We start from the raw sequence: 10,580 nt of genomic DNA, 5'->3' as shown, positions 1-10,580 counted from the left end.
AACAAAAGTGGTCGATAGGACTGCTCCAAGTGGCCGATTGGTGAAGTTTGGATGGAACCGCTTTTGATGAGAAATGGAATCTTTTAGTATTGATTTTAGAAGGATCTAGACGTTTTTGAAACAAACGCGTCTAACACATCATTTCTAACATTAAAAACTTATAAAAAATAAAATAAAAAAATTTTTGGAAAAAATGGATGTAACCGGTTTTGAAACCAAACGCCTCAATTGAAGTTTTGAGATATTGGATGATAATTTTTTTTTTTTAACTTTATGGAAATAGTAATTTTACTTTTTACAATCAGATGTTTATGATATTAATAGACTCTTTGGAGTTTAAACGTTTTAACATTAAAGACTGGGGAACCAAATAACTCAAAAATGGAAAATTCTGACTTGATGTGTTTCACTTGTAACCCAATGATACCATCTTTGTTTTTGAGTTCCTTCAGTTTTAGATATTCTGATTAATTTTGCATTAGGCCATTGGTTGTTCGCCACAAGTCAAAAAAAAAAAAAGAAATGACGCGCACAATATCAATTTATAAACTGTTTTATTCTGTATTCTAATCCTTCATTTATACCTTTACCCTAAGTTTACAAAGGAATACATAATTATTAACTCAGATAACAGGTGCCATCATACCTTAACTTATATACAGTGGCCAAAGAAAGTATTTGTACACCACGTTTTTTTTTTTTTTTTTTTAAATTAAATTATGAATTTATGCAATAATAAAACCCTCTATTAGTATAAACTATTACTTCAAAAATAAAAAGTATATTTATAACTTACTAACTACATGATGAACAAATATGAATGAACAAACAAATGAAATTTACAAAAAAACTTATTTCATAAAGAAACCATAAAAAAAAATACTGAACAAAAGTATTTGCACACCTTGTGTTTTATTATTATTTTTTTAAATTTAATATTTTGTATGAAGTCCGTTGGCATCTATTACCGCTTGTAAACGTCTCAGCATCGTGTGGACGAGGTTTTTAATTAAATCCGTGTTAATTTGTCCCATTCTTGCTGTAAAAGATCCTTGAGATAGTGTCTTCCGGTTATTTTGTGTTTTCAAACATTTTTATCTCAAATATGCCACAAATTTTCCATCATGCTTAAGTCAAGAGACTATAGAGGGATATGAAGTTGTCCCTGAGTGTTAAATATTAACCACACTTTAATTTTCTTTGCTGTATGTTTCGGATCATTATCATGCAGAATAAAATACCGATCCTGAATTGCTAAATTGGCTGCACTGGCTAGCAGGTTATAGCGCAAAATCTTGACATAACCTTCTGCATTTAAAATCCCTTCGACAGGGACGAAATTTCCTGCACCATTATAGCCCACGCATTCCCAAATTATTACACTACAACTTCCATGTTTTTACAGTAATTGAGACGTTTCGCTTCCTGGATTCTTCAATTTTACTTCGCCATATCGTCTAATATAAGGTTTCTTTCTCGAGACCCTGCTGTAAATTCCTTCAGGATTTAAAACATTTCTAATTGTTATAGTGTTCACACAGACCCCACAAGTCGATTTTACCATATTAGCTTGGACACCTGCACTAACTCCTGGATTTTTTATTGCCTCAATTTTTATTTTTATCCTCTCATTTACTTTCTTTGGACGTCCTTTTCGTCGGTTATTTGCAGTTGTGTCTCTTTCCTCAAATCTCATAATTACGTATCTGACGGTAGAAAAATTAAACCTAACAAATCCCCTATTTCACGTTAGGATTTTATTTGATTTCGAAATAATATAACATTTTCGCGAGTAGCGGCACTTAGTGCACTTGTTATTTGCATTAGGGTCGGTTAAATTAAAACAAAATTGATAGATTGAAATATTTTATAATATTGATGGAAAAGAACAGGATTATACTTAAGGGTTAGTAAACAAACATAGTGTGCAAATACTTTATTCCTTGTGTTTATGTTTAGATAAATTTTTGTTATGATCAATATTTTTAATTGAATTTATACTGTTTCTTAACAAATTTTAATTATAGTTTTTATTAACTAACCTCAAACTATTTTATTATTATTTAAATTCATTATATAACTTTAAATCTATTTTTTTCAGTTTACTTACTATGTGGCTTAGTTATTTTTTGTAAAATGTGGTCCATTTAATCGAAAAATTATTTTTATATACGATACGAATTTCTTTTTTTGAAAATCCAAATCCGTAGCCTCTGGTCATACCATACGTTTACCTGTTGTTTAAATTACTTACATAAAAATGAGGGTAATTATGGATATTGCAACCAAGGAACTGTAAAATGAATATTTTACAGAATCCTTTAGAATCATATTATCACGTTTCAATGAGGAAGCTCTATTAGAGGATAAGTCGTGAGTTCTCGGTCGTGTGAAAGGACACAAGAAACTCTAAGGGAAAATGTATGTACCGTAGCTCACGAAATATACGTCGGATGTATGTTGGTTAGCCACAATGGGATAAGTGTAACAATCAGTAGAAAAATAAAGGCGTTACTCATAACACAAGATATTACTAACACAAATATATATAATCAAACTTGGTAATCTATTCGCTCAAATGACCTGAGGATGGGGTGATTTAAGGTTGTGCAGAGGAAAAAAAAAATAAAGTCACAATTTATGGATTTTTGTTTTATTCAGTAAAATAGAGAAATGGAATTTGTATTTAGTTTGCAATAAGGTTATGAAATGGTTTTATATATATACATCATATCAGTTTGTGATTAATACTGACGACTCTATTCAATTTTTTACGAGCTTAGTAAAAACCTCTGGAACACAAAAAAAATATCAAAATATGTTAGAATTCCACTTCTGAATTTTGAAATTTAATTTTACGTTAGTAATTTATTTAATAGATTAGGTGATACGATTTTATATTGGTCTGCTCTAACTCAAGAAAATATTTTTTTTTTTTAAATTTGCTTTTACAACACATTTCACGATAATAATTGATTAAGTAAGACTATTTTCTATTGATCTACTCTTACTCTTAGGAAATATTAGCTAACATTGACGGTTCTTTAAATTTTAAAATGAGGCATCTTCCTTTATAGAGAAGATTGCTTGAAAGTACTAATCTAATTTAGCACGTGTAACAATATAACATTTTATCTTGTTAGATTGCTACATAAGGCTGAGATTACAGTTGTAAACCCTCATCACAATATCCTAATTAAAATTATATTATAAATGCGGCAAACTTATAACAAAGATCATAATTCTGCGGATTGATTCTAAAAGGATCATGTCAATTTTTATATTTTTCATACCTAAAGTTTTTAATTTAGTGTATGTTCAAAAAATATCCTAAATTAACCATAAATTTCTAAAATTTAACTTATTATAGTTTGTAATTTTTGTAATAAAAAAATATTTAAAAAAAACTTACTTTGGCCCTTTTAGAATCAAGCCACAAAATTATAGATATGTATGAATTCATTGTAAAAAATACATAATACAACGACTTATTGAGTTTAAGTAAATTCGAAAAAGCTTAAGCGAATTTCCCAAATATTTTATATAAATCAATCAATTAACGTAAAAATTAAAAAAATGATTACGTAAATAAAAACGAGAAGCATATCAATTAATTTAACATGGACGTTAAATAAATTTTTAATCCGAACAGAAACGGAGAGATAATAAAAAATAAGTTAATCTTCCGGAGTGACTTGAATATAATATGTTAATTTTTCGAATTAAAAAAATCATTTTTTTATTTGCAATAAGGTTGTGAAATAGTTATATATATGCTCTCACATGAAAATTATTTTTTACAGTTTTAATAAAAATCTCTTATCTAGTAACTAAATTGCTAAAAGAATAGCGGAAATATACTAAATAAATATAAGATCGATTTACATCTATATAAAAGTGCTATCAGATAAGAAGTTTTTATTAATATTATTAAAAAATAAAAAAAGTATCATCAAAAATAGATATTTATGAGGTTACCTTGTGGAAGCCATTGATATATTAATATGGAATTAGCATATAAATTCTATAAGTCCTATAAGCATATAGGAACCTCATCTTTTAATTTATTTGGCTAGGGGAAGAATTTATACTTTTTGTTTTCGTTGGATATTTATATACAAGGGTTTTACTTCCTCAAACCACCTAGAATAAATACACCTGCATTGAGGAAAAAATATAAAAGCAAACTTGTATTAAATATCTCTAATGATAGTTCACTCCAGCGAGAAATCTCGCATTTGACATGTTCCCTTTAATTCATTTGAAATTTATGCGATATCATGTTCATTTGTATATTTTTTTTGGGGGGGGGGATTTAATTTGGCCTCATAGCTAGGCCGTACATGAACGAAAGTTTTAGGCAGGCTTCGAATTTTCGGTGGGAATAATAATTTCATACATGGAAATTGGAAATCTGTTGAGCTCTTCGCTCAAAAAAAAAAGCTAATTTCAACTGTCTTGATCCGCCGATCTACCAGTGTTTTGAAACCTTTCACATTGAATAATAATTATTAAAGTTCCAGTAACGCCACTTCTTTATGAAATTCTCTTTCATTTACACCTTGTTAGTCAAAATCCATCGCCCTTTATAGGCAGAAAAGGGATATATAATATAAGATACGAAGGTACTATAATTATATCGGCACCTAAAAATTATTCTGATTGCATTATCCTATCAAATCAGTAAATATTTTTCTTAAAAATGTACCTTATTCCATCATTTAAAATTATTAAATGCGTAGATGAGAAGTTCTAATTTATTTTTAAAAAAACTCGATGAAGTACCATGTACCATACATTATATACCATGTATATTTGAAACATTGTGAAGGAAGAAAACGGCGCTCATTTTCGGTTTTAGCGACTCCAAAAAGTGTGAAGATTAGCCAAAATTATCAAAGTAAATTTTTAAAAGTTTCTTTTTTTTTTTGTAGTTCAGTGTAAATTGATAAATTATTTGAAATAACTGGTAAAAAAAACACACATAACAAATAAAATTAAATGATTTTTTCATTTTTGCAAAACCGAAAGGAAATAAAACTAATAGTAGGCAAACGACGGAAAAATCTAGATAGCACATCTCACATCTACAGTTAAAAAAGATCTACAAAAAAAAAAAAATTGTACATCAATCCGATGCAAATCAGCATATCGTCACTTAAGCTGTAATACCTTGAAACTCCGAAAAAATCTTATGCCATTTAAAAATAAATATAAATGCTTTTTATTTTTTAATGTATATGGTTTATTAATTTTGTTCGGACGAGATATCACACCTTAGGTGAAGTTATTCTTATATTTATTAACACATGCTCAGTGATGTACTATTATTTTTCTGACTGTTGATATGAGATGTGCTGTCTTGCTATGCGTTGTTTGATTACTAAATCATTCCTATTTGATAGTTTTCATGTATTGCTTAAAGATCTTATTTTATACTAAGATTTTATATCCAATATGACTTACGATAATTTTTGTCCTTTCCCCTCTATTTTCTCCTTTTATTAATTATTCTTAAACTTAGTTAATTGATCTTACTAATTTTTATTCTCCACCTAGTTTTTTTCTTATTAATATCGAGTTTAAACATTCTGGGAGATTTTTTAATAAAAACTCTATACTTGAACGGAAAGTTATACTTAAACGGAAATATATGAAATATTATACTTGCAGCGTTTGATATGTGCCCTGCTGAATTGTTTTTCTAAAATATGGGTTTAAAAGATTAGTTTACATTGATAGATCTAAAATTTTAAAAAACTTTATAAAATACAATTAAACTTTAATTAATATAAATGAGTGCCTTAACTTTGAAAAATGCTATTGGTAGTTTTGAGTAATATAAATATTTTTAATAGAAAAAAAAATGCAAATAAGTTATTTAATATTTTTAAAATATATATATTTACGCTTCAGAATTTCTGTGTTTCACATATACATGTAGATATAGTCTAGAAGCTATAGTTATAACTAGTAACGACTACTAATATTTAAAAAAAAAATTTTTATTTGATTTACAAATTATATTAATTGTAGGAAGATCGTCTGGGTATTGTTCAATAAAGGTATAGAAATAGTTTACTTTTATTATTTTGATACCTTTATTGACTTCCACCCTGATTATCTTCCTACTTCATACGGTCAACTATCTTCTTCCAATAAAATTATATTAATGTTTTCCTTTACGCTTCAGAATTTCTGTGTTTCACATATACATGTAGGTATACTCTAGAAGCTATAGTTATAACTAGTAACGACTGCTAATGTTCTAAAAATAAAGATTTTCCTCTATTATTTAACCTCAATATTTATGTTATTATGACCCGAGATAAAATATTCGGCAATGTGGGAAGTGATTGTGTGATGTGATAAGTGTCGTGCCCATCACAGAGTGCGATGTCAACTGCCATTGGAAGTGTCGGACGTTGATGCCCAACCTGTGTGGAGTGAACCAGAAGCTCATCGTGGAGGCCTTGGCCAACGTGAAGCGAGGTAGGTCGGTCAGAGAGTCCAAGGAGTCCCTCTTCAAGCTCTTAAGTGAGTAAAAATATATTATCCCTTTCATTCATTAATTATTAATTTACATATAAAAGAACTATCAAGAAAGGGTAAACAAAATAAGATAAATTCCATTCTAAAACACAACTATCACATAAGTGTAAAAAAACAAACTATGAATTTCTTTTTACAGCCTGTAAAAAGTACTGGAACACTAATAAAACATTCTGACAAAAAAAGAGGTAATAACTAAATTGGGTGCTTCAAAGAAGTTTTATGTAATTTTACGCTTTATGTAAATATTTCTTTATGATGTCTGGAACACGCTAGAAGAGTTTTCTTGACTGACGACAATAGTATTCAATTGTATTATTTCATAAGAAATATTTATTTATTTATAAGTTACATTCATCATTTCTGACATACAGGGAGAGGGTAGGGGGTTACTATAGGTTACCACCCTATTCTAACCATGGTGAGAGGTCAAATTTTCATTTTTGTGGAACTATCATATAAATAAAAGTCGACCCTCTCCAGAGCGGATTCAAACCGCCTCCGCTTGAGTTACGAGGCTATGAAAGTTAGCACTTTAACTCGCTTGGCTACAAACGGTCATCAGAACCGGATTGTTAAATTACCCTAATCTGTTAATATTTAGTTTCTCTAACGTAACATTTTTTGTAGCAGTTATTCTTGTTGATTCTCCCTTTCAAGCTGAAATGGGCTGCTTGATCCACACGTCCACGATTCCACCGTGGATTAGAGACTACAGTATTTTTTATAATAATTTTTTTTCCAACTATGGGCATCGACGAGATATTCCGTTGAGTCCTAGGTTGAATCATTGAATCCCTGGGCCCATTTTATTCAATAGGGTCTCAATCTCCTAACTTAACCCCCCCCCCCTTTCTTCCTTAATGATTGATATACAACGATATTCGTGTTTTATATGCATAACACTATTCTTCAGCACTTATTATTTAACGCAATCTTTTCTTTCGTTTTCTTACAAATTGTTTTATAATTTTCATTATTTTATCTTTTTAGTTTTGGACTTTTATTTCTAATGTTCTAATGTTTATACGTGAAAATGAATTTTTAATCTTTTTCTTTGAGACCATCTTTGAAATAAATTATGAATCCTTCGTTTTTTCGCTATATACAATTAGTTTATTTCGTAATTTAATCTCAGCCAGGATTTGAATTTTTTTTTCGATTTACCACGTCATTTAATAAATAAATGCCAGTTCAAAATTACTCGAGTAGAAACATGATGACGTGGTAATGAAAGAATTTAGTTTGGCTAATTTTACACATTGTTATTTATGTTTCACTTAATCAATAAATGAAAAAACCCGAAGTTCAGACCATTGTATAATAAAAATACATTCTTGGCTCGGCATAGTCTCAGCAACCTTGGCTTTGGTTTTCGTTTTACAGCTTCACCATTGAGTAATTGTTTATCATACAGAACACCAACACTGCAAACGCTTGGGTAACGAGCAAATTCAATATTTAAACAGCAAATTAAATGACTACTTTGTCTAGAAAATATCTAAAACAAAAATAATTACATATAATAATAATAAAATATATAAATATATAGTTTTTTTTTATACCTTATTGTGTTTTATAGGTAAAAATGTTTAAATAAAAATATTTTTCTAGCATATCTCCTAGAATACTATACCATGATATCATATCTGATGTGATAGTTGAGAAACGTTATTCATTAAATAATAAAGCTTTATTATATATATTTTTTACCAACCTATAAAATATATATCTTTTTTTTTACCCTTTTTGATAATAACCAGGATTATTTAACTAGGATTAATTAATAGTAGAATTTTTAAGCAACTTACAATTAGATTAAGAATTCATTATTTTTGTAAAGCGGCTTTAAGATAAATTTATAAGAACATTTTTATTAATAGATGTTTTGGTTTTATTAAGTGAATTAAAGTAGGTTTCGGTGGTGATTAAAAAAATTACATTCTTATTCGGGGTTTATTTTATATATATTTTTGTTTTCTCATTTTTGACTGTTTGTTTTAACCCTACAATGATTTCAAATGACAGAACCCAGAAATGTACCTCTTTAAGCATTGCTGCTGATAAGGCCAGAAATTGTTTACAAAGATCTCTATATCTTTAAGATATCCTTTTTTTTAGGTGATACTTTTTTACAAATTGTTTCAGTAGTAAACAATTTGATTTTAAGTGGTGGATAAGGGTCTTTCTTAAAACTTAAGATAGAAAATCCAAGACTCAATATTTTTCTTTCTAATGGACAGATTAGAAAGGTAAAGATGAATATTGGTAGTCGTTATGAAGGACGGCTTTTACAGATCTGATTTCTAACCGGTTGTCTGCAACATATATTTTTGTGAAGATTTATTGTCAGAACTATTTTTAAAATTATTTTTCCTGTTTCCAGTTTGAATGCTAGCTGAAAATTATTAACGGCTAAGAGTAACATAAAAAGCACTTTTAAGCTATGTAATTTTCAAATATTTTCCAAAGTAGACAGACACTCTTTTTGGGGTATGGCTAACTTCTAGCTTAGTACTCCGCAGACCCATATTATTCGGGAACTAATCTTTTAGGAAAGTCAATGAAAACTCTCTATAAAAGTATGTTCTAGCTTGCATTTGATACTGATGTTTCCTATCCCTACCAGGAATAGTGGACAAAAAACTAGGTCAGCAACTTGGAAAAAGAGACAAGTAATTCTTTTTTTATTTACCGAGAGCCACCAACTGCTTTTTCTTTAATCATGACTCTGAAACCTCTGCCGAATCCTTAGGTACGCTAAGGGATCTTACCAGATGGTTTAGTTCAGATTCAATAAAATATTCCGACCATCACTAAGATATGCCAATAGATCACTGTCACCAGCAATATTTTCCATATTTATCAGGTGTCAATTACTTAATATGATCACGAACGGAGAAAATAAGAGTGTGACCGGAATTTTTTCCCTTAATTATAGAAATTTTTAATAAATAAACTTAACACCAGTTAAAAGCAATTTTGAGGTGCCAAACGTAGGGTTCATTTTTTAATTTAAAAAAATATATTAAGGGAAAGCGGTAAAAATATTATGAGCCAGAAAATGACATATATTTTTAAGTGTTTTATAAACTGATGAACATATTTTAATTCTGATTTATCATTTATCACCGCCTACAGATAAAATTTTAACATGTCTGAAAAAAGATAGCTTATGTGAAAGAATGCCTGTTTTCTAAAAACGATTTCTAAAATGAAATGGCATTTATTTTTTTCTAAAACATAAGGTCTTAATTTGTATTTCTAAATATTAATTTAATTATTACACAAAATAATGTATTTTTTTTTACTACACCGAAGCTTAATTTTTAAATATTTTAATAAAAAAATTAAAATTGAACATAACGTCGAATAATCTTAGGCCTAACATAAATAAGTAATATCATATAAATACTACACTAATTGGTAGTTTAGAATGATAATATAATATTTTGTAAATACAGTGACGATATTTAATACACTTTTATTCATCAGATTCTTCGGAAGAGAGTTCTTCGGAGAGCAGTACCAGCCAAGAAAAGGGCAGAGTAACTCCTCCAGCAACGACCCTCCCCAGGTTCAGAACCTACAACATCAACGACTTCCAGTTCCTCAAAGTCCTTGGAAAAGGAAGTTTTGGCAAGGTAACGTAACTTTATATAAATAAGAATTCAAATCAGTACCCAACACCCTATAAGACGTAAATAAACAAATGTTCACTCCAAAATATTGCAACAAGATATCTCGCTGGTTCACATGCTTCTTGAAGATACCAAAATCTAAGGAATTTGCTCTTGTTTAATGAAGTATAGTTTTTTTAAGAATCACATTGTTTCCACGACAGGGGAAAAATCGGAAAAAAAAATTCTTTGAGTACTTTAATATATTATACAATTGTTGTTGTTGATTGTTGCTTAAAGGCGTAAAACCCTCTGGGTCATCAACGCCTATGGGATGATAAAAGTAAAAAAATAATAATAATAAAATAAAGAAATAAATAAAAAATAGAAAAATAAAAAAAAATTGAA

At 28.8% G+C, this 10,580-nt stretch overlaps 1 protein-coding gene across 2 annotated transcripts in view; it reads left to right on the top strand.

The window, feature by feature from the left end:
• Pkcdelta (Protein kinase C delta) overlaps window positions 1-10,580 on the top strand; it is a 98,480-nt gene that overhangs the window by 66,285 nt on the left and 21,615 nt on the right. The window contains exons 7-8 of one of the 2 annotated variants that reach the window (XM_067053157.1): window positions 6,391-6,537; window positions 10,048-10,196. In XM_067053157.1, the coding sequence (XP_066909258.1) occupies window positions 6,391-6,537; window positions 10,048-10,196 (296 nt within the window). The remainder of the gene's footprint in view (window positions 1-6,390; window positions 6,538-10,047; window positions 10,197-10,580) is intronic. The other variant, XM_014438684.2, reaches the window with a different exon arrangement.

The sequence above is a fragment of the Halyomorpha halys genome, unplaced genomic scaffold (genome assembly GCF_000696795.3).
Source record: "Halyomorpha halys isolate HHAL.00 unplaced genomic scaffold, Hhal_1.1 Scaffold64.1, whole genome shotgun sequence".
Lineage (NCBI taxonomy): Eukaryota > Metazoa > Arthropoda > Insecta > Hemiptera > Pentatomidae > Halyomorpha > Halyomorpha halys.
Note: the sequence above shows the minus strand (reverse complement) of the source record. Positions and strands in the feature narration are given on the sequence as shown.